The 25123-nt window shown below is 48.0% G+C and overlaps 1 protein-coding gene across 5 annotated transcripts in view; it reads right to left on the reverse strand.

Moving 5' to 3' along the window:
- The window catches only part of Rps6kc1 (ribosomal protein S6 kinase C1), a 141646-nt gene that overhangs the window by 3915 nt on the left and 112608 nt on the right, over positions 1-25123 (reverse strand). For all 5 annotated transcript variants that reach the window (XM_032915432.1, XM_032915431.1, XM_032915433.1 and 2 more), the window contains 4 exons: positions 20512-22047; positions 20152-20241; positions 6324-6406; positions 5191-5286 (listed from right to left, as the gene is read on the reverse strand). In XM_032915432.1, the coding sequence (XP_032771323.1) occupies positions 5191-5286; positions 6324-6406; positions 20152-20241; positions 20512-22047 (1805 nt within the window). The remainder of the gene's footprint in view (positions 1-5190; positions 5287-6323; positions 6407-20151; positions 20242-20511; positions 22048-25123) is intronic.

Consider the following 25123-nt stretch of genomic DNA (forward strand, 5'->3'; position numbering starts at 1 on the left):
ATTGGCCTGAACTGACTCAGTATGTAGCCCAGGCTGGCCCTGAATTCATGGTAGTCCTCCTGTCTTGATATCCCACATGATACAATGTGAACTGCCAAGCCCAGACAGCCTGTGTGCGTGCGTGTGTGTGTGTGTGTGTGCGTGTGCGTGTGCGTGTGTGACAAACCCAACATGCTGAATCTTTTATAGAGGTAGGGAAGATGAGTGGGAAAAACACATTTACAGTTAGTTTTATGAACTGGTCTCTCACTGCACTGTTCACAGTGTCCTCAGACCTGAGTCCCACCACTCACTCCACCCTGAGAGAGTCCCTACCTCCTGACATGTACAGCCCTGGCTGGGGGTTAGTCATTCTTTTTCTGGTAGTGTCTTTACTTCACCTTTTATGAAAACACTTTTTCTGAATTACTGGCTGAATGCTGTTCTCTTCTACACTACGAATGCTACTCTCGTGCCCTGTGTTCTCTGCTGGTTTGATGAGAAACCAAGCATGAATGCTCCTCCTGTGGAAGGAGTTTGAATTTTTCCCTTCCTGGCTCTACATTTTCTGTTTCTGCCTCCCATCGATCTGCATCTGTATGTCTGTATGTCTGTATGTCTGTATGTCTGTATGTATGTATGTATGTATGTCTGTCTGTATGTATGTATGTATGTATGTATGTATGTATGTATGTGGCTCTCGTTCTTCTCTGTGGAGTCTGCTGAGTGTCTTCCACATTGCTCAGGAAACCAGGAGCATTTTCAGCCATTAGTCCTTCAAGTCCTTCTGTGACTTTTCCCAGCTCCGTTTTTCAGAGTCTGGTTTTGTGTACTTCAGCACATTTGAAAGGAAGGAAGATGCTGCCTTGCAGACCCCTCTGGCCCTGTCCACTGCTCTTCACATCCCTGCTCTGTTGGAGACTGGCCACTCGCACCGACTGATGCTCCCGAGTCTGTCTCCGCTGCATTCCCAGTGACTTCCTTCTCACGCTAAGCCCCAACCTGCTTTTCCTGACGCTTTCAGTCTGAACCCTTAGCTCAGTTGTGACACTTCCCCTTAGTTCCTTAAACGCAGCTTGCTTAGTGCCCTGTCATAAGCACCACGTCTGGGGTCACCCCAAGACGATGCCCGTCAGCGGTGCTTCTCTCTGCATCCTCGGTTCTGCCTCAGCAATGGCTCGCATCACACGTTTCCCTGAAGTTTCTCCCCACAAACTATCATGGCCATGGTCTGTTTCTGTGACTGGTAACCCACTTCAGCCAGCTCAGAAAGTCTGCTCAGACAGACAGACAGACAGACACACACACACACACACACACACACACACACACACACACAGCTGTCTGCAGTGCGCTTCTGACATCTCTGGTTGTTGGTTTTAAACTGAGCCTGTGTCTCTATAGCTTGGCTGTCAACCAGACAGCTTCTGCCCACAGGTAGGAGACCGGCTACATAACACGGGTTAACTTAGGGACTGACTATAATTCTATGAATGAAGCTATCCTTCATTCCATTGGTAAAGAGAAAACAGCGACTCCAAGAAATTAGTAACCTGCTTAATATTATACAGGCAGTAAGTTGCCAAGCAAGACTTTTAATTCAAGGACATTGACTCCAGAACCCATACCACACACACAGCGACTACTGTGAGTTCAAAGTCAGCCTGGTCTTACAGCTTTAGGCTGCCAGAGCCACATGGTTTAAGACTCTGTTTCCAAAACAAATAAATAAATGAACAAAAGCTAATAAATTTTTATCTGAAATTATCTTGCTAGCATTGTAAATCAACATAGAATGTTAATTAAAGCTATTTTTTCAAAGAACTTTTAAATTAGAAGCCCATGAAGTGTGGGTTTTGGGTTGTTTATTTGATGTGTATGATTGACTGTTTTACCTGCATGTATGTATGTATGTGCACCACATGCATGCCAGTTGTTCACACAGGTCAGAAAAGGGTGTCAGATCCACTGGAATTGCAGTTATGGGTGGCTGTGAGCTGCCATGTGGGTGCTGGAAACTGAGCACCGGTCTCTGAAAGAGCAGCCAGTGCTCCTAGGCACTGTCCCTGTCAGGATCACTGAGATAGGCACTGTCCCTCCCCAGCTCACTGAGGTAGGCACTGTCCCCTCCCCAGCTCACTGAGGTAGGCACTGTCCCCTCCCCAGCTCACTGAGGTAGGCACTGTCCCCTCCCCAGCTCACTGAGGTAGGCACTGTCCCCTCCCCAGCTCACTAAGACGTATTTTAAGGCTATTGTTATAAACACAATGGAATATGCTAACTGTATTACTCATCTCAAAGACAGTTCCCATCTGCTGACTGAAATAGACCGTACCAGAGACTACGCTGTGGAGCACATACACTACCTCAGAGAGGGTCTCCACGGGCAAGTCCCTCCTCTTTAGATGGATTTCCGCCCTCTTGTTCTAAAACACAGCTCCATATGTGAAACCCTATGGTTTGCACTTAACGTTTGCTGGCATCAATTTACTTAGTCTGGAGGCTCTGCGAGGGTCACTGTCAGCTTGAAACTCCTTTCCCTACAGCTGTCTGCTCACTCTACCATCTCGAGTGCCACCAAAGGGTCAAGTGAGGTCAAAGATCACATTGCTTAGGAGAATGTGTTGGCCAGTAGAGGTCACACAGGGACCTTATCTGAATGTCTTTCTCATGGGTAGTAACCCCACTGATGAAAGGCTGAGTTGGATCTTGGACTTGTTAGTCACGTGTCAGAAGAAACTGCTCACCTCAGCACTGTCCACTTTTCTAAGACTCAAGCAAGAAGCAGAAAGAGCAGAGAGGGGAGACACAGTAACCATTTCCACGTAGACTGTGTGTGACTCTTCCAAAGGTTACCTCAATAACCTGTAAGGTGGGTACAGAAAGGTCGAGCCCTGCCAAGGGGCCCTTCTCCTTCCTGTTGACAGACGGTATTTTCTGAGCATGACTGGACACTTCCGTGGGCAGAGATAAGACGGTTGCTATTACAGAATGAAACAGACCTTCAGCCTCAACCACTGCACAGGGACTCCTGATAAAGGCAGGGGCAGCATGGTGGGTTACCATGGACATTCTGTACTCAGCATTAGGGAATAACACAGCAAAAGCTACTTGTAGCCCCACCCACCCACATATACACCCCAAACACTTTCAATTTACCTTGTACCACAGTAAAGAAGATGGGACTCCAGAGCGCTAGAACCGAGCTTCTTACACGGTCGTCTCTGACCCTTACTACAGGTTAGGCTCTGCGTCTACGCATCTTAGTGTCCCTGTCCCACACTTCTTCCATTAGTGTCTCCTCCACCTCCTCCTCCCCACCTTCCTCTTCCACCTCCTCCTCTCTTCCCCTATATTCCTCCTCCACTCTCCCTCCTCCTCTTCTTCCCCCCATCTTCCTCCTCCACCTCCTCCTCTCTTCTTCCCCATCTTCCTCCTCCACCTCCTCCTCTCTTCTTCTCCCCCCCCATCTTCCTCCTCCACCTCCTCCCTCCTCCTCTTCTTCCTCCCCACTCTTCCTCCTCCTCCTCCTCTCTTCCCCATCTTCCTCCTCCACCTCCTCCTCCCCATCTTCCTCCTTCACCTCTCCCTCCTCCTCCCCATCTTCCCTCTTCTCCATCTTCCTCCTCCATTCTCCCCCTCCTTCCTCCATCTTCCTCTCCTCCTCCCCATCTTCCTCCTTCTCCATCTTCCTCCATTCTCCTCCTCCCCATCTTCCTCCCCCTTCCTCCTCCTCCACCTCCTCCTCCCCATCTTCTCTCTTCTCCATCTTCCTCCTCCATTCTCCCTCCTCCTCTTCTTCCTCCCCCTCTTCCTCCTTCTCCTCTCCCTCCTCCTCCCCATCTTCCTCCTCCACTCTCCCTCCACCTCCTCCTCCCCATCTTCCTCTCTTCTCCATCTTCCTCCTCCATTCTCCCTCCTCCTCTTCTTCCTCCCCATCTTCCTCCTTCACCTCTCCCTCCTCCTCCCCATCTTCCTCCTCCACTCTCCCTCCACCTCCTCCTCCCCATCTTCCTCTCTTCTCCATCTTCCTCCTCCATTCTCCCTCCTCCTCTTCTTCCTCCCCATCTTCCTCCTCCACCTCTTCCTCTCTTCTCCCTCCCCATCTTCCTCCTCCACCTCTCCCTCCTCCTTCCCATCTTCCTTTCTTTTCTTTCTTTTCCGTTTAACTCTGTATGTTTGTTTTGAGGCAGGCTCTTGAGTATCCCAAGCTAGCTCCAAACTTACCAGCAGCCAAGAGCCTTAGGCACAGGTATGTGGTGTCATACTGCTTTTATTTGTATGAGACAGGAACTCTGGGCTCTGTACATGACAGTCCCCCATGCTGCTCCTCCTACGCCTAACCCCATACCTAAACAATGTCAAAGGCCCAGCAAAAATAACAAGTTCCTAACATGTCCACAGTAACAGCCAGGCCCTCCTTCCCCTGCTGTCTGGGCTCCCCCTCAGCTCTGCAGTGGGGAGGGGCTGTTCTTCCCCTTCAGCGTCAGCTCCATGCCTTGCACTATTAAGGGGAATCAAAACTGCTCTTTGGGAGAACACGGGCAGCTTTTTTTCTTCATATAAAACCCCTGATTTAAAAACACCCATATTTATTGATTAATTTTAGTTTACCATTTTCAAATCATCTTTTTTTGTTCTATGACTTTCATGGAAGTGCAAGGATGACAGGCTTGCCTGATGTGCTGTGAGCCCCTCCCCTCCCAACAGAACAGGACAGCACAGCACCTTCACAGGACCCTGCACAGGACCACAGCGGCAGAAGTCGTCACCTGAACACAAACTCTCAAACACCCTGAAATCTTAAATTTCCTGAGTATACACAGAACTCTCAAAACCTTTCAGATGTCAGAGCATTGGGGACAGTGGAGTTTTTCATTAGGACTGCCTACCCATAAAGTCTTCACACACAGGACAGAACTCCACATCTGGAAAGCTCTGGCCACGTGAGGCTTGTGTTACTCATGTAAATCAAATACAAGAGAACTGGCTTGAACAGGTCATGGAGCCTAAGCCTCTCTGATCCCACATGTGCACACGTAGCCTACAGATGCCTGCCTAGCATGTACAGAACATGTCCCATGTTCACTCTGAATGTAACTATATTTGAGTTTCTCCTGCCCCAAACTAACTTCCTAATGGCTTTAGTGCACAGGCTCTACTGACCTGCAAAGCTGAGGTACTTAGCCAGGAGGACAACAACTCGATTACCTGTTGGATGAGTGAGCGGGCCTCTTCAGAAACACAGTCTGGCATGTTCAAAGTAGTGTGAGTATTTATTCCCGCTGGGTGGCATTCCACCAGTGTCTGAAAGAGTCAATCAGGTACAGTTTTTATCCCAAATCACATCTCACTGTGTTCTGTCACAGGGCACACAGGCAGCAAGCACAGAGAGCTGACACAGCCAGCCACACTGAGGCAGGCTAAGCTGGACGCTGTGAGCCCAGAGAGCATCTGCATAAAGCAGCTGACAGCCAGCGTGCCCAAAGCCCAGGCCTGCCCGTTCTCCTTCACTGCTGGGGCCTGGATCCTAACAGGAAAGCTTAATTACACATAAACTCTACAGAGGGCTGACAGCTTTGAAATAAGGAAGGTTCTCTAAAACCTTTCTAGTGTAGTTTGTTAACCACAGTGTTTCAACATGTACCTAGTGACATTTTACAGTTTAGCTGCAAGCACCAGCCACCATGTACTTCACAGCAATCTTACATTGCCATTCACACATTTAACAAAAGTGGGGCTACATGTTTCCTCCAGTCTCTTTCCAGGAGGCAACAGGCACCAAACCCTGTGAGGGTCTGTGAGGGTCTAGAGTCCCTGTGAGGGTCTAGAGTCCCTGTGAGGGTCTGTGAGGATCTAGAGGTCCTGTGAGAGTCTGTGAGGGTTTATTAACCTATGAATATCAATTACTAACCTTATGAATATCAATCAGTCTTAAAAGTTACTAATCAGAGAGAGTCCTCTCTGTCCCCAAGCTAAAACAGATAGGGAAAATGTGCAGTACTGGGGGTAAGATGTTACCTTTAATACCAACATTAATTTTTAAAAACTGAATTCCCCCTAGCTTCAGACAAGACCCTGAAAGAATTTGGAGGACTCTAGCAGTCTGTTAGCGCCCACAGATGGACTCTGTTAAAGCCAGACCACAGACAGACCGCTCAGATGATTACCGGAGCACAACAGAGGCTTACCATCAATTTACTCAATGCCACATGATTTTAAAATCAGAACCTTGATAAGTTTCTCCCCTGTTCTGACACTGAAGCTTGGCAAAGGCTCTCATGCTCAACGTGGAGTCTGGTGGCATCTGGATAAGAGCACCAGGTGTCTGGGTCACTGCATACCTTGCCAGTGAGAAGTTCGAAGAGGACAGCACCCAGGCTCCACCAATCACAGGCTTCAGTTTCTTCTGTGACTGCTCCAACCTCTAAACACACCAAAAAAGGTTGATATTAAAATTCCAGAGGTCAATTAAACTTTCAAAATTAACATGTATTAGCAAGGTGACCTTGTTAATGCTGAGAGAGCAAATCCTAACACTCCTGGGCTTTCAAATCCCTGAAAGTCGCTTCTCTCTTTGGTCACCTACTGGGGCTGCATTTTTCCCGACACAGCCATACATTAAACGGAGACCTTTGTTCTTCAGCTGACGGAGGGGCACCTTCAAGACACTGTACTTAAGGCTGCAGGAACCCACAAGCCAGCACCTGTTCATCTTTCAGTTCAAGGGAACACAGCTGATTTCCCCTCTCAAACCACCTTTTGTTTTAGAAATAAAGACTCCTTGTAACCAGAAGGAACCTCAAAAATTACCTAAGCTGATATGAATGACCCTGCTGGAGACCAGGGAGAACACCTCATCCACTGTCACGGAACAGCAGATGATGACCTGACCTCCGCCTCTGTCTCTCAATCTGTTTTCCTAAAGAGAGAGCCTGTGAAATGCAAGCCCACACATTCTGAAGTTTAGAAGAAATACCATTTAAACTCACAACACGCTCGTTTAGAACAGCCGGAAGCCACAGTTGTGCCTGTTCATTCCTGGGGAACGTGAGGAATCATCTTTCAGGTGGCTCCATAATGAGCACCAACTCTGAGGCTACGTCACTAAATCCTGCCTGGGACCTTGTTCCCTTGTAATGACTGGTGATTGGTCCCATGGCCTTGCCAGTATCTGCCCCTCTGACATCATCCAAACAAAAGCAGCTGACTATTATTTGACTACAGGGAGCCTACAACTCAAGACAACGTTCAGAAGTTTCGAGAGTTAGTGAGATATGTAGTAAGTAGGCACCAGAGCCCTGGTTTTAACCACATTCTGTGGGGCACGCTGGAGGAATAATTCCTATGCTCAGGATAGGACACTTCAAGGCCAGAAGCAAGAGTAAGGGTGGCAACACACAATTCCTCATGCAAACAACCAGGGACAAACCCATTTCAGCAGCTCCTTGTCTTGTTGCTTCTTTGGGACTCCAAACAGCCTACAAAGAAGGAGATCTGCAGTTCAGACCTTCCAGCCTGACACAGCCTACAGTGTTCTGCCCATCACAACCTCCACTCTCTGATAAGCAGACCTCAGCTATGCAGCAGGAACGTAACGGACACTAACTCCTGCCAGAGATTGTATATGAGACTGAAAGAGCAGGATTCATCTAGCACTTTGTGTGAACTGTGAAGGGCTTGCACACCACAGCTCTGTGCTGAATGACATCTTTACACAGGACAAAATTACAAGTATAGCTTGATTTCAACCAGGAGAATTCTGATGGAAGAGAAAGCGAGAACTGACAGATGCTCCAGTGACCTCCTCTAGGATGGTGCGACTCTTAGCAGCTATCAACCACACACACACTTGGTAGCACAATGCTCAAGAGCACAGTGAGATGTCGGGAGAGCAGGCAGGTTTGCAGGGCAGTGCTGGGTATAGGGGAGGACCTGTGTGCATTCCCTCAGTTTCCACAGACTCAACCCTTCTTGTTAAAGGCGGGACCCGACACTGAAGGCCTGACACGAGTTTCGGAACTCTTCTGGAGCACCTGAGTTATCTGAGTGTCTACAGGTTAAATTTCACTCTCATGCTCTCCTTACCCAGCAACCCTTAGGAGACATACTCCTTGGGGGCTGTTTCGAAGCTACAGCACCCCTTCCTTCCTGCACACACAGAGCCACTGTCACCTGCAGAGGAGTGATCTTAGAAATGTTAGCCAGGGCATGTGTTCCCAGAAGCCTCAGAAAAACAATGAGGAAATGGTCACGGGCCTGCCATCAAGTACAGTCCTTGGCACACATCCCTCCAGTGTACAAGACATGTCACACAATTTCCCTATCAAAATCCCACACAGCATCTCACTGGCCACCCAATAGCATTTAAATGTCTTGCTCAATCAGCCACGTGCACATAATCAGACCTCCGTGTAGGGACTCAGCGCATCTGATCAACCAGTATAGACACAGAAGCCACATAAACGAGGCTCTGTACTGCCCCAATGTACAGACTCTGTCATATACTGTTAAATAATGAGAATCTACGAGTCTCCCCATTCATAGTGAATATATATGTTTTTCTCTATTCCACTTCTAAGTATAGGGTAGATAGCCTTACGTTGCTTAGTTTTATTAAGGTTTTACCTGTTCAGAACGCAAGACCAAAATAGCAGGTCAGTCGTCCATTCAGAATGTGCCGGCGACGCTCCACACCAAGTGTGGACCGTGTTGTACTAGGTGTGCATCACAGCAATGGGCACAGCGTTCACACTTCGGTCCACACTGCAGTCCACACTGTGGTGGGAATAACTGGGCACCCGATGCTCGGAGCGTGTTTCACGTGTCAGTCATTTTATATTCCTAACCTGACAGAGAACTCATTTGCATGGACTAAGGAAGGATGAAGAGAGAGGAAGAGAGACACCATGTCTCTCTCTGTGAGCAGCAGAGGATGCAGACCAAGGCAGCGCAGAGAAGACGCACACTCGGTAGAGGATGCCTTCGGGTCTCACAGCTTGTCCAGGGAGCTCCAGATGGGAGCCACGCTGTCCCCCACAGGGTCCTCTAATGCCCAGCGAAGGCTCCCTGAGGCAGGCCTGTACCTTGAATGTAGCAGTTTACAGGAACCCCGTTTAACAGGGCCTAGCCCATCCAGAGCTTAGGTTCTGCCTGCCTCCCACCATTACCACTGGGAGTCTGCTCCTGAGGTGATGTGCGAGGTATGTGGGGGCTAAGGGTGCCAGACACAGGGTAAGCACTGGGTCTTCTGAGCCTGGAGGCATTTGGAGGGGTGGGAGAGAAGGACTCACTTTGAGACTCAAAGCAAAATTGGCATGCATCCGCCAGATAGACTTTAGAGACCCAGAATCCTACTTCCTAGTCACCAGAGACACATGCCACCTCAGCAGGCACGAGTCCCTGGGTGGCAATGAGACAGGCTCGCAGGGTCCTTCACCACGCTGTGGATTTGGCCAGCAAGTCCTCTAAGATTGGGGTTCATCAGCGTTGATGCCTTGAAATCCCTGGTCACATTACCCAGGTGTTTGACAGGTAGACAATTCCCAGCCCAGCTTCAGTTGTGGACAGCAAGTAGGCGATGGCCCCGTGGGAATAAAGGCAATGTCCCTTCTCACTTCCGTGTGTGCACTAGCTCTGGGGACACATGGGGCACGGCCACCGTGGAGACGCTTGCACTGTGCCTGGAGCTGTGCTGCCCTCTCTCATTCCCGCTCCTCTTCCTCTCCCGTTTCTCCCTCAGACACAGCAGTCCCAGACTCTAAAGGCCTTACACTGGTTCCCGTCTCCATGACAAACTACCTGACGTCACTCAGGGCACAACTTGCTTTGTCCCATAGTTTGTAGTGTCCAGTCTAGGTTGGCCAGCTTTCTGGCTCATGGCACAAAGCTCTCACTTCACGGAGACCAGGAGGCTGGGGACAGGGCACGCCTTGCCAGCACATGTCTTCAGAGACCCACTTCCACTGCAGGAGGCCCACCTCCAGTAATACCATCAAATCAGCACTCCATCAATTGGTCACCATGCCGACAAGATCAGCACCATCGTACCCTCACTTCCCAGTCTACAACCACACCTTTGGCACACAGCCTCAGGGAACATTCCAGATTTAAATAAGAGGCTGAAAGAGACTGCCAGCCACCTGAGAGACTGTGTGCAAGAATAAAGGCCACTGTGTTCCGCGTGCATGCAGGGGCTTCTGACCTGAAGGATGTAGATGGCACCCACGGCCTCATTACTGTGTCACTGACGTCACAGCTGCTGTGCCTGGCTCTCCTAGGTGAGTCTAATCTGCCGCAGAGAGTTAACTTGCTGGCAGCTGGGCAGCTGGAGTACAAAGAAACTATGTACTTGCTGAACTGTTTCCCAGGCTTTAAACAAAGTATCTCTTCTCTAAATCGTCAGAATGCATGATGTTGGCTGCTTTTTCAAATCCCCTGAAAAACAATTATTCCTTTTAATAAATTATATAAAACTTTTAATATATAAGGTGAAATTACATGGCTAAAAAGTAACTGAGGTTTTTGTGGCTGTCAAACCCACTGCTCTAAAACTGCTTTACTTGCAAAATCTCAGAAATATTACAACTCCAGCACAGAGCAAGGACACTGACTTACACAAGCAGCCATGAGACAGTTGATACGTTCACTGCAAGTCCAGCATGTGGCCCATGAGGTGGCTCAGTGGGTACAAGTGCCTGTGGTACAAGCATGGCACTCACGTGAAAGCCAGATGTGGTGGCTTACATCCATAGCACCCCCATAGTGAGAGGGGAGACAGAGACAGGTCAGCCAGAAGCCCATGTGTAGAGCAGCACTGGATAAGACCCTACACACACTGTGCACTCTTCCCCACACTGAGACAAAATTAAATCTTCAATGTAGAGAATGTAAGGAAAGGCCACATATGGCAGTGTGGCTATTTTACACACTCTGTGTAGCAGGGAAGTTGAGAGTCCCTTTAAAATTAACTCCATTTTGAAAATCCTTTGAAGCATGTGAAAGGACAGTCTACCAATCTCAAATTGGTTTTCTCGCACACCCCAAGTATTAACTTCCTATGTGCCCTAGTGCCACCTCTATATTTACTTTGTGTGTGTGCATGTGTGTATACATGTCAGTGTTGACTACACTGTCTGATCTTGCCTATGTGCCTGTCAATGTTGACTATATTATCTAAGTGTCTGACCTTGTGAGCATGCATGTTAGTGAAAGCTGCACTATCTGACCTTGTGTATGCATGTGTGTGTGTTTGTGTCAGCATTGGTTACTCTAAGTGTCTGACCTTGTCTGTATGCGCGTGAGTGTGTGTGTGTGCATGTATGTGCATGTTAGTGGTAGTTGCAGGTTGGCCATCAGGGGCCAGTTTGGCTAGACTGGGTGGCCAGTGTTCTCCAGGAATCCCTCTGTCTGCCCTAACCCTAACCCAGTGCTGGGATGGAAGACGCGCCATTGCAGCCAGCTTTTCACGTGGGTGCTGCATGAGGAACATCAGCAACCAAACCATCTTGTATCTGCAGCCCCTGAGAAACTAACTCTTAGAAATACCAAATTCTCTCTTGGTTAAAGAGAAACTATATAAAGGCAAAACTTCATTAACCTAAAACCAAGTATCATGCACATACTTATAACAGCGTGTGGGGAGGGAGACTTGGCATGTCTAAATTCTTGTAAAACTTCTAAGTATTTAGTAAAATTTAAAAGTCAAGATTTTGTAAAGGTTTTTCAAGAAGCCAGGCATCAGTAATGCACGCACATGGTAAGAAAGGCGCTTTAATAAAGCCGTCTGTCATTAGTGAGCTCGTAAGCCAGGGGAAAGAACATCTTCTCCTGCTACACGCGTCCCTTAGCTAGCGCTGGGAAGCAGTAGTCCCACGCTTCCACACACATGAGCTCTCCCTGCAGCATCTGCTGCTAATTGAAAGGGACTAGAATTACAAAATCCTAGTCAATTTCTCTCCAGCTCTTGCTGTGTGTAAAGATTTTCTATGCAGGGGCTAAGCATTAGTCGTCCACTACAGCTGATGGCTAAAGACCAGAGAGAAGGAAGCACACAGGAAAGCATTTGTGTCCAGCCTGTATGGACGCAACTGTGGGAAGAGGGACAGCTAAGCATGTCTTTTGTTAGCTTGGTGCAATTCCATTCTATAAATACGACTAGCTGCCTATGAAGGTCTATTAACATCCTAGTTAGCCGGTTGTACGTGTCCTCTGTTGGGGTAGTCTCCTTTGATATAACTTCAAAAGTAACTGTCAATATTATACCAATTATGTCTTTATTTCTGGCTCCCGAGCATAGTTTCTAGGACACAGGAGGCACTTAATAAATGTGTGTTGAATGCATAATCCAATTGCATCCTGTAACACTGTTATTCAAAGCATTCGCAGAACCTCCAAAGATCCTAGAATATTTGTTTTAAGAGTCATGATCTATCTCAAGTCTTCTGCACTTTTGCACCGTGTAGACTATGAAGTTTAAATGACATGTGATGTTCACATGGTGGCCAGTGGACACAGATTAGAGTTGACGGCAGTGGGAGTCAGTCAGTCAATAACTGGCACTGTTAGCAAGTTGATCGAGGCTTCAGCTGGGGCGTGGAGTGACTGACACCTCTTACAGTAGCTGCCTCTGGGTAATGGTTTGCTTTGCTGCATGTGGCATGGGCCTGTGAGAAGTGAAGAGGTTGGCAAAGGCCAGGCAGAAAGAAAGCTGGGCCAAGAGAGGAGTCTCTGCTCACCGTGAGGAACCCAGCGCCTGATGCAGTACCTGACTGAGAGACTCTGACACCGGATGACTTCTCCTGGGATCACTGCTGTCAGACTTTAAAGATGTTTTCAAAAACAGAATTATACACACACACACACACACACACACACACACACACACACACACACACACACACGCACGCACGCACGCACACACGCACGCACACACGCACGCACACACTACCTAGCTAAGCCCAGGCCATTACTTTAGGTGCAGGAAAACTCTTTTCTTGGAGAATTAAGGATTGAGACAGAGCTTCCTGCCCAGTACTCAGGACTCTCCCACCTCAGCCTTCCAGATGTGGGCACTGCAGGTGTGTGCTAAGAGGTCCAGCTTACAAACATTTCAAACCTGAGTTTCATTACAGGTTTGGATGGTTCCTCTAATATCTATAAACAAAATTATCAAAGCTTAGTAGCTGAAATTTATGTCTGAAAATTCACAGCTATTTACAGGTTCAAAGCCAGGTGACTGTTACCTGCCTAAGTGTTTATAACATCTCCAAGGCAGCTCTTAATTCACAGACAGACACACAAGCAGCAGCAGCAGCACCTCTCAGCCCGCCCTTTTGAACACTGCCAGCCCAACTGTCCACTCTGTATTCCCCAAGTTCTGCCACTGCCCCACTGCTTGTGTGCGTGGCACATGTCAAGCAGGCATAAGAACAATTTAAATGTTCAGATGTCCGCAGACCCACATGGCTCTCACCAGCTAGCGGGCTGTCTGGGGACGGCTGAGGTGGCGCCTCACACTGTCCTTTCAGGGAGTAGGCACAGAGCTCCTCTCTCCTCTGCCTTGTACAGCCCTGCTCTGGACCCACCTTGGGTGTTAGATAAGTGGATTATCTGCCTCTGCCGCCACCCCGCCCCCCACACACAACCCTCAACCCCACCCCACCAGCCCTGGCTGCTGTAGGGTGGAGAACAGATAGGACCACTAGCTAAATGGGCTGGCTCAGTTAGGCCTCTCCCATTTACCTGGCCTGGATTTCTTCTTAGGGTAACCTGGCAACTGTGTTCTAAACGTTCATGAATTACCTGCACAACTTGAGCCAAAACACTTTGGTTTCATTCAGCTCTGGTGCCAAAAACTACTTGTTCAAGGAGTTCTATAGGTCTCCCCCCATGCTGTTTTCTTGGGAGAGGAAATAAAGAGTGGTCAGGGGCCCTGTGGCTTCTGTATGACAATTCCTAATGCTACACAGTCTCGCTTCCCCTCCTCCTGCAGCCCACACCTCTGGCAGGAGCAAACCAACAGCATGTTCCATTCCCCACTGATCATCTCACAGCAACTCCGCTCCCAATGACCATCGGGTACAGCCATCGGCTGTCACAGTGTTCCCCACCAAAGCCATGCGGTTGATGGATGAGAAAAAGCTAACTGGAAACTGAAGCTAACAGATGCCCGGGCTGGGCAGGCCAAGGCAGCACACTCTGTTAACAGACAGAGCTCCCACAGCTCCACTTGCCTACCACCACCAACTTCTTAAAACCTTAGCACTTCCAGACATTATCTGAAGGGAATATCTATGAAGAATTGCACAGGAGTAAGCCCTGGTATGCCATTAACTTCTTAAAACTAGAACATTTCCAGACATTTATGAAATGAGGGAAATGTTTGTGAAGAACTGCTTAGAAGGAGAAGCCCTCGATGTGGCACAGAGACCGAAACAGACAAGATTTATAGGAAATGGGGATATGGCTTAAATGAAAGCAGCTCTTCCGAGTCCTAAGAACGTAATGCATTTTAGGCAAGCAGGGCAGCTCAGGCTGTGTAGTACTTGCTGCACATATGAGACCCTGAGTTCAAAACTCCAAACTCAGTAAAAGCCAAGCATGGTGGAGCAGCAGGGTACAGAGCAGGTAGAAAGAAACCCATGGGTTCCCTAGCTAGGCAGTTTAGCCTAATGGTCAGTCCCACATTCACTGAAAGACTGTCTCAAAAACAACGTGGGAAGCAATAGAAGAACATACTAGATTATGGGCAGGCATGCGCATGCACCCACACACACACACATACACACACACACACACACACATACACACACACACACACACACACTCGAGCAGCACAAGCACATGCACACACACTCCAGCATTCTGTCTTCTCTGCTAATCAGAGGCCACCTGCCTTCTTTATGATGGTACAGCACTGCAGTCAGTTGCCTGACTGTCCCAAATCAACTCCAACATCATGGTAAGAATTACTCTGCAGCCCCTGCTTCCAGAACATCTCCCCTGGAGACAAGTATGCAAAAGATGAGAAAGGGAGGGGGGTGGTGAAAACACCAGGCTAAATTAACCTCCTGGGAATGGTCCAGAGTCTGGATATTAAAGTCCCCAAGGCTCTGAGTGCTGAAGGGCTTGTCTCCAGCTTGTCACTACAGGAAGGCGAGGAACTTTTAAGAGCTGGGGCTTCGTGGGAGGTCTTTAAGTCATTGGGACTTGTAGAGGGCAGGAAGGGAATTCCTGGCCCCACCCCTCCTGTGCGCTGTAGACAACTACTCCAACGGAGCCTGAACTAGAAGCTCCAAAGCTAACAAACTCTGTCAGTTACCGCCGTTCCCGATGATGCCCTCGCCACTGAATGCCAGGCTGCACGGAAGAAGACAGAGAGCAATGCTGTGCTTCACCTGCCCGGGGTGAGTACTGACTGCTGGTCACCCTTACTCACTTCCTAGTTCTAGGAGCTGACGAGTTTCTCCTCTTACGGCCTGGAGGTATACGGCTCTAAGATACTAAATGGCAGGGGCTAAACTCTTCAGTGTCCACCATCTTGTTTGTTCTCACTCTGTGGCCAGTACGAGAAGTGTGACATCAAAACACTGGGAACTTAGCTTGCTTAAGGCGTCAGGCCAAGTAAGGGTCCGCGTGAGGCTCCAGGGCCTCCAAGCTGGGTCTGGGATAGGCCCCAGGGCAACAGACCCTCAAGCCCTTCCACGTCCTTTCTCTCCTCTCCTTGGCGGCAGACACACTTCCCTGCCTGACAGGGAAGACTTCTGAAGACATGGTGCCCTTTGTGCTCCGGCATGTGGTGCAGTGCAAGTGTGAAATCCCTGCTCTTGCCTGGAAATGTGACAGTTAACCTCCTTGAAAGAAACAGATTGGCTTTACAGCAAGAACTGGAGGCAAAAGATGAAAGACACTTGCTGATCAGTCCAGAGAAACACAGAAACGCCTATGTACCAGGGACCTACTGAGCATTTTGCTCCAGGGCAAAGTCGCCAAGCCACAAATGCAGCTCGCCTCACCTTAGCTTTAAACTCGGCCTTACTTTCCCTTACTTTCTCCAGGAGAGAAAAAGCCTGCACTAGGGCCACAGTCCTGGTTCCTGATTGTATCCTCATAATTTCTGAGTTCACAGTTTCACGTGTTTTGTTCCTGTTTGCTGAAATCACTCTACAACTCTTAAATGCTCATATTTAAATAACCTCGCTTCTTATTATTCCTGTTGAGAATCTTTTGGTGCATTCAAAAGTGTCTGGTTTTTCCTCTAAATGAAATTTTTTTCAATAAATCCCTCATTTCCATACTGTATAGTTTTCATAAAAACTCTACGGACATAAAAACACACTTTAAAAGTCTCCAAGTAAAATAACTCCTTGGCCTCAACTGTCAGGTGGAATTCTACACTTGATGAACTTGAACAATGACCAATTTTTGTATAAGAAATGTCTTAAATCACGTAGGTGATTTTATTTCTATTCAACAAATCTACTTACTACTATGAAAAAGAGGCCTGTAAAATCTTAAATAACTTGTCCAAAATCAACGCAAGCGTTAATGCCATGTCTGGGACAAACCATAAAGACCTAGCAATTCTCAATGACATTGAAATCTCTAAATAAGTGTCTGATGGTCTGGACACATCAGACCATGCCTGGGTTGAATCCTAGCTCTAATATAAAATACTGAAGTAACACTGAGTGCCTATGTGCGACTACTCGGTCTGGGAGACTCTGGGAGCACAGGATAGAGAGAGGCGCTGAGTGTCCTGCTCTACCCTGAATTCTGCAGACTGAATTCTGTTTCACTTTCCACTGTCAGCTGTGAGCTGTTTCCAAGTGTGAAATCGCCTAACAGAGGAAGCAAAGCTGTCATTTGACATCTGGGAGCGTGGAGATGAGGCTGCAGAGAAAAATATGTTGGTCCTCTTCAATTCATACACACGCTCACCTACAAATTCTGCAGTCTGATAACTATTCTGTAAGAACTACCAATGTAAATTTCGAGTATTGAAAATTAAGGGTTCACAATGGGGTTGAAAGTGAAGAGTGGAGGACGCACAGGGACCTGTTCAAGGAAGGACAGGTGTGTGAGAGAGGATATTAGCCTTATAACTAAGATGTAACCAATCTGCTCACCTGAGCCAGCCGGTACACTGACCCCTCAGCCTTTGCATATCACATGGCTAAGAGTATCGGTTCTATTTCTAGCTACCTTTGATGGTAAAGATACTGCTACGAAAACATTAACTACAGCCCCTGACATCGTATTTTATTTTTCTATCACACTAAAAATGTTGTAACAAAATTTATTCTACGCTATTAAGTGAGGAAATATTTCAAGTCCTTGGGTCAAAAACTTGGTGCAGCTGTGGTTTCTGTAGTATTAGAAATAGAATCTAAGTTACCACGAGCCAGAGCTCTAGAGAAACGCGCGAGTAGCGCCCTGGCTCTGACCCACCACCTGGCCCAGTGCGTCGCGGAGCTCCTGAGGCAGTGCCATGAGGCAGTGCCAGACAGGACAGTGCTGCAGGCCTCTCAGTGCTGCACTCTCTGCCTACCCGGCACATCACTGCCCTGCTTTTCCTTTCTCCCCACCATTCTGTGTGTCTGTGGTGTGAAAGGAAGCCATTTACCATGAGTGATGTTTATTTAATAAAAACCTTACTAGATAATTGAAAGATACAAAATGAACCTGAAAGGTTCGACTTTGAGAAAAGGGCTAAGTCTGCTCTGTAAATTCGTATTCTCAAGATCCTCTTGATGGACCCGCAGCTGCAGCCATTTAAGGGCCAGCTTTTTCACAGACACAGACAGACAGAGCTCCGTGGGTTTTGTCTTTGTGTTGCTGGATCTCTTTGCTTTAACATGAAAGGCAACTTTTTTTTTTCAAGTTCTTAGTTTTATTGCAGAAACTTGTGAGCCCTAGACTGCCTTTGCAGACGTGGCTGGAGGTCTGTGGCTTTAAATCGAAGATCACAAAGTTGGCAGAGGCAATTCTTAAACAACAGAAGGTGATCATTTGCATTTCAAAATTTATCTATCTTGCTTTTCCCCTCAATTAGACCAAAACACGTCGGTCCCCAGGTTTCTGTGAGTGTTTTCTGGTCTAAACTTATTTATAGAACAGAATAATGGCCCCCCTGCTAGTCTGGCATTTGCTCAAGTTTCTGTCCATGTAAATCGAATCTGTTACTGGAAATTTTTCTCAAAATATCAAGGCACATCATCCACAAGATAAAAGGACGCAGTGATAGTATAAAGCACAGGCAGGTGGGTGATGGTTTTTGAACAAACAGATGATAAGGATCCTGGAAGGGAGGAGGACAGGGGCAGCCACACTGGGTAAACAGAGGACAGAGCTCTCCCCAGCACCCCCTGGGCTTCACTTTCTCACCAGACAGCAGAGCTTCAGCTATAGAGACTATCCCAGCAGGACTCAGGTCAGAGTCGGGGGAGGGGCGGACAGGGGCAGGGGAATTGCTGCCAAGGGCTCTATTTACTTCCTGTTGTGTGGTCACTGTCCACTGAAATGCTGGCCCTCACCACTGCTCTCCCGCACTGAGAAGGAAGATACCTACTCACAGGCAGAGCCTTTCAGCTCTAAGGGATTCTTTGCAACGTGAGGCCCCAACCCTGTAGGATTAAGAAGTGCAGGCTCTGCCTCTCTAGGTTTGAGGTCTTGTTAACAAGAAGGAGGTGGGGCCTGCTTTTCTGGGTTTCTACCTTCCTGCTAAAGTTGATCTGCCTCAGGGTTGGAGGAACGACCCCTGCTGCTCATGCTTGGAGCAGCAAAGCAGCTGGAAGGTGCAATTCTTTCATGCAAACAATTACCACAAAGCCTCTCTTCAGACTACAGTTTGGCTGGATTTTTTTCCCCCAAACCCTATGAAGGACAACCTGGAAGGGGACTGCAGAAATCGAAGAATCCATTAATGGTGTACTGCCACCTGCTGGTCAAACGTGAGGAGTGGCATTCCCGGAGAAATGAAGTCAGGACTTGGAAACCGGTGAACATGGGAAACTGTTAAACTTGGAACTGTTAACTTGGAAACTGGTAAGCTCAGTTCCTGAAACGGAGAGTTTTTGCGGAATAGTTTTGCCCCACCATGTAGAAACGCTCAGATGCTAAAGGAAAACCGGCCTTGGTGTGCTCAGACGGCAAACAGCCCAACAGTCCCTGGTCAGGACAGAAGCTCTAATCCACCGCACACTGGACCCCACTTCAGGACAGACACACTTTACTCACAGGCTCTCCCAAGTCTAAGGTGGACTCTAAGACCTCCAAATTCACAATAATTAAAAGTATACCCACAGTAGCTGGGACCTGAAATGCTAGTTCCCAGCGAATTAGAGAGCAGCCCCAGTGAGCACAGGAGCGAGTGGTTTCACACAGAGCTGTGTTCTCCATTAACTACCACACAGCACGGGCTCGCAAGTCCTGGTCTGGAGAAAGTTTCAGAATCTGCATTATGGGTTGACAAACCTGCCTTTCCTCAGCCCAGCAATTCTTACCAAGGAAAGTTTTCCCTAAAAAAAAAAAAAAAAATACAGCCCTTTCATTGCTAATTTTCATGGTTTCCTGTGAGGCTGAGCTAAGCGAGGTGAGCAGCAGCACAGTTGTGAGCCCCTACAAACCAGAGACCACGCACACAGGGGAGCCCGCGCACTCCATCGGCTCCAGACGCACACGGGGCAGCCAGTAGGCAGGGGAGGAGTAAGCCCTGCTCCTTCCTGAGACTCCGTGCACCCCACCTGCACTGACAGGAGGACAGCTCAAATGCAACGGACATGCTTAACTATGGCTGCCAACAGAGCCCGGAAGGCCACAGACATACATCTGTGATGCTAGAAATAAAAAGCAGACCCAGATCATAACAAAATTTAAAGTCTGCCCATGTGGAGAGGCTTAGGGGACACAAGGCCTTCCTTAAGACACTTCAAAGAACACAATGAGTTTCCAGAGATATATAAATGCTTTTACCAAGAGCAGTGAGTGTGCACGTGTGTGTTTGCACACCCATACACACATCTTTGGCTCCATATCATTCAGTCCCCTACTTTTCTTCGTTGGGCTGAAGGGGTGAGCAGACCCGGGCGTGAGCAGCTAGTGAAAAGCACAACTGGCAGAGCGAAGGAAGAGCTGCCTTTCAAGTGAAGCGTTTGAGGAGAGTGCTCTAACCTGGGGCGCAGTACATTCTCGCTATGGCGTCGCTGTCACAGAGATCTTCAACCTCACTCCACCTGCTAAAATACGTTAGCTGAATGTGTCCTAAAAACAAAACGACAGGAGAAATCAAAACATTTTTCTCTTCCATTTTCTGCAGAAGCGAACTGTAATTACTCCTTTTGTAGCTAAAAACAGTATCATTAAGAATAATGGCCTCATTAAGTACTAGAAGCTATTACTGGGGTGAATTTGCCGCACTGATAATGAAGCTCTAGACAGGAAATGAAGATACTAATTACAAGATAAAACGCCTACTCAGTTAATTGGAAGCAACAGCGAATAAAAAGAAATGCATTTGTGAAAGTTCCTGACCTCCATCATTCAATAAGATGTTGTTTGGGTTCAGATCTCGGCACACAATCCCCTCTCTATGCAAGGCGTCCAGGGCTACCACCATCTCCGCTGCCCATCTCTGAACGCAGCCCTCTGGGATGAAGAGCCTGGCGCTTACTGCTAGTCGCTGGTCCAGGTCCTCGAAGATCTGATGGACTTCCTTCTCCGCTCCCCCGGCTCCCACACTCCGCACCTTGGCCTCCGAGTCTCCTTCTTTGCTCGGCTCTGTGAACAGCAGCACTTCCTCTGATGTGGCAGTGTCCGTGTGTGTGCTGTCTTCTTTAGCACCTGAGCATGGACTAGCAATGTGGAATCGGCTTTCTTGCAAGTCCTGTGAAGTGACCGCTCCCTCCACCTGCCCCAGCCTGTCGGACTCTGAATGCAAGCTGGAAAACAGAAACTGGTCTTGTGAGCTGCTGTGATCAACTGTAGCCGTGAACAACACCCCAAGATCTGCCTGAGCACTGTGCTCTGGGGTCACACCACCAGGACGGAATTCAGTGGGATGGCTCAGTTCCTCTGGGCCTTCTTGTCCCAGGCCATGGCACTGTTCAGAACTCAGCCTGAGGCACAACACATCCGGGGCTTCCAGCCTGCCTATGCTGGCCTGTGAAAACTTAGTAGGGTCCACTGCTGAAGCCTCTTTGGTTGGCTGCAGTTCACCAGGTAGATTCACAAGAAGGTCAGGCCTCCCTTCCTCAGCACTGCAGACATCCTCAGAGGCAGCCTCTTTAAATGAGATAACCGGGACGGAGTCATCTGAGCCCCTGCTGATGGAGTCCTGAGCTTCACTCTCTCCCTGGCTCTTGCCGGCATCAAAACTCTGGGAAGGACTGTCTCCATCTTCAAGGGTAAAGAGTGCTTTCAAAGGCTCTGGTTTCAGACTGTGTAATTTCTCACCAGAATCCAGTCCCAGGAGCTCACTTGTGCTGTCTTTACTGTCTATTCGGAAGAACTCCATAGGACTGTTTTTCGACCTCCTGAGGGAATCAGATGTTCGAGGAGAACAAACTGCTTCTAGGTCCTCGTCTCCAGGGAAGAACTTGAGCTGGGTGCTGGGGCTTGCACTGTCAGCGGTGAGGGATGCTGGGAAGCTCCTAACAGCTTGGCTATCAGCATTCTCCCCTTCAGGCTGCATGACAGACTCCTCATTCAAAGACGCAAGGTCAAGCTTTTCTTGCCCATATTCGTTGCACAGCGTTAAGTAGCCAGCTGTGCACTCTTCCTCTGAGCTGGAGCCCGAATCTGGCCACTTGGGAGAGCTGTCCTGCCCATCATCTTCCTGGTTACTATCGTCCTGAGAACTCGGGGTGAGGCTAGTCTTCAGGGGCAGAACCTTCAGCATGCTCCCCGTGTCGCTCCCTCTGGACTCAACACTGTAGCCGCCCTGAGGACTAGCACTTGGCTGCTGCAGGCGCACTCGAGGAGGCATGGGCGGTCTCGCCTCCTTAATGTCCAAGCTTTCTCGGGAGCTTCTGTTCAGAAATTTACTGATATATGACCAGAGTTTGCCACCTGTGAACAACAGCGACAAAAAATTAAAATTTCTACATTGGTAGTTACCTGAGCCACTGAAGAAAATGAAGTACTATGATAATTAGGCAAAAAAGAAATCAACAAAATTCATTAATATCAAAGACCTACTATGTTGTATATGAATAAAGTGTGACGGTCTTCTGTGGACTTCACTAAGTGTTGAGTGCAGTGCCGATTATTTTAAAAATTACAACCTATTTCTTCCTGTAAAGGGATTTACCTGCCATCCCCGCATAGCTAGATCTTTAAGTTAAACATTGTTTAGTCTTCTGCTTAAGTCATAACTAGTCCACCGGAGAGACGGGGGCTGCTTAATGCTGTACACTGTAGTAGGGAGTACAGTGCCAGCCCATTCTGAAAATGCCCAGTCCAGACCTGGGGACAGGTGGGCCACCTGGCAGCTGGTGCCTACAAAAGTGACATCTTCTGCCTCTGGAACGTGGCGTATACTCTGTATGGACAAATGTGACCACTGGGGAAGATTAACTGAGCAGCGATTAATAAGGTAGCCACCAAGGAAAGAACAGCCCATGTTCTGACACACCTCAGACCCAGAACCTACCTATGTCATCAAAGGAGCATGAGATAACCCAGCACAGCTCCCACAACGCTGGCCACAAGGGTGCGTCAGCTTCTAGAGTGGAGAGGTGTTCTAACAAGGATCTGCATGCTTTTAACAATCATGGGAAACGCATGGGTTAGAAATTTAATTATTAAAGCCCATATCAAAAGAATAATTCATTAAATTTGGGGCCAAAGTCTCAAGAAGAGAAGCTACAAACGCATTCTCCATGACAACAGAAACGGCTCCCAAAACTGGGAAATGAAAGATAAATTATGGGTGAGATGGCTCAACAGGTAAAGACACTTACTGCCCAGTCTGAAGACGTAAGTTCAGTTCCAGGGACCCACATGAGCAGAAGGGGAGAAGCAGCTTCTGCAGACTGTGTCACACACACACACACACACACACACACACACTCTAAACAAATGAATGAATGAAATTTAAGAGAATGAGTTAAAGTAAGCCTCCCTGCTTAGATGAGGAGGGTAAATTTTCAGATCAGTTTTCATGGCTATTGGGTGTCGTGTACCAAGGGAGCTCGACTGAAATATATAGCCATCAGCGGTCAGCCACAGGTGTAAAGCCATTTGTCCAAGAAGCATCTACTTCACAATTCACCCCAAGGACATCCGCAAGGCTACAAATCAGCTTACCCTGCCCTCAGCAAGAGGGCAGTGCAGTCAGTGACTGTCAGTGCCCCCACCCCACCTCTGCCCTTCATGTCCCCGCTGTTCCCTTTAGAGTCTATGTTCAGGACTTTCCCCTACGAATGTACTAACATTTAAGGATCCACCCGTGGCTTAACTGTGGTTGCCAACATCTTTTGACAACTGTAACCACTGTGTGAAGCGGTGAAGGTGAAGCCTGGATTTCACTGGAGACCCCAAGATGTTGGAGATGCCAGAGCTGTGGGGTACCTGCCAAGGAGAGCTGCTAACAGGGATCGGAACCAGCCCAGGACAGGAAAGTATGTTACAGTCTACAAAGCCGAAAGGAGCTGGAGGTCTGAAGAGCCTTTCCACATCGGACATGGAGATGCAGAGTTTAGTTTGCCCAACTGGTTTTAGGTCTTGCTTTGGTCCAGCATTTCCCCAGTATGCTCCCTGTCCTCCCCTTTGGAATGGTAATGAACAATCGTGCCACTGTATGTGAGAAGTGTGTGATCTGTTTGTCATTATTGTTGTCGTCGTCGTCGTCGTCGTCATCGTCATCGTCGTCGTCGTCGTCGTCGTCATCATCATCATTTTGATTTCACAGGGGCTACAGTTAAGGGATTGTCATAAGTCCCAAAAGAGACTTTGGACCTTTAAACAATGTTGAGATTCTGATAGTCTATGTGGACTTTTGAAGTTGAACTGAATGCATTTTTACATTATGCTATGGCTACAAGCATATGGGGTCTAGGGAATAGTATGTGGTGATTTGAATAAGAATGTTCTCCCCATACACTCAAATTTTTTGAATGTTTAGTCATAAGGTAGTGAAACTGTTTGAGAAGGATTAGAAGGATCAGGAGGGGTGGCCATGTTGGAAAAAGTACATCACTTAGGGTGGGCTTTGAGGTTTCATAAACCCATACTAGGCCCAGAGTGTGAGTGTGAGTGTGAGTGTGAGTGTGAGTGTGCGTGTGTCTGTCTGTCTGTCTGTCCATCTATCTCTATCTCTCTATCTTTCTTCCTCTCTCCCTCTCCCTCCCTGCCAGACACCTGTGGATCAGGATGTAACTCTCAGCTATTGCTCCAACTTTAACTCACAATTAGCATCATATCATAACATTTTCATGAGACAATGAGTTCAAATGATTGTGCAGCACAGCTGGCCACACAGGGTGTGTTGCGACACAGTCAAATGCTCCTCTGTTAGCTGAATTTCCATCCTCCTGCCTCTAGCTGCTGAGCAGGTCCTGGGATCCCCACATGCACTGGCAGCTGGCTGGGGAACATGAGTTTTTCTAAGGCTGCTGTGCAGGCTGCTACGTTGCTCTACCAGAATCCCCTGCACACACAAGAGACAACTCCGCCCCTTCTTCAGCAAGCTACCTGTACCAGACATTAGCCACTAGCCGTTTTATTAATCATGGTGACATCCTGTTGAATTTCCACTGTTTCCACTGTAACGTTTGTTTTTTTTTTTTTATTGAACCTTCTGGGCTCATGTAAGCCCCAACATGAATTACAGGAGCCAGGCTTCCTGGAGGGAAGGAGGCTGTGTGAGCCCCTCCAGTTCAGCCCAGCACTCGGTGCAGAGCAGGGCTGGGTACGAAGTATGTCCTCTCCTCTGCTGACCCCATGAGTCCCCAAAGCAGAGAACACGACTCCTGCAACACTCGCAAGTCCTCCAAAGGGTTCCGCTTTCTTCAGAACCAAGATCAATCCTGACAAACAGATTTACACAAGCCTTGATGACATTATGACACCATTAACCTAAACAACTGTTGCTCATTAAATGTCAAATAAAATAGAAAATACTTAAAGTATTGATCATGCTAAC

This window comes from Rattus rattus, chromosome 10 (genome assembly GCF_011064425.1).
Source record: "Rattus rattus isolate New Zealand chromosome 10, Rrattus_CSIRO_v1, whole genome shotgun sequence".
NCBI lineage: Eukaryota > Metazoa > Chordata > Mammalia > Rodentia > Muridae > Rattus > Rattus rattus.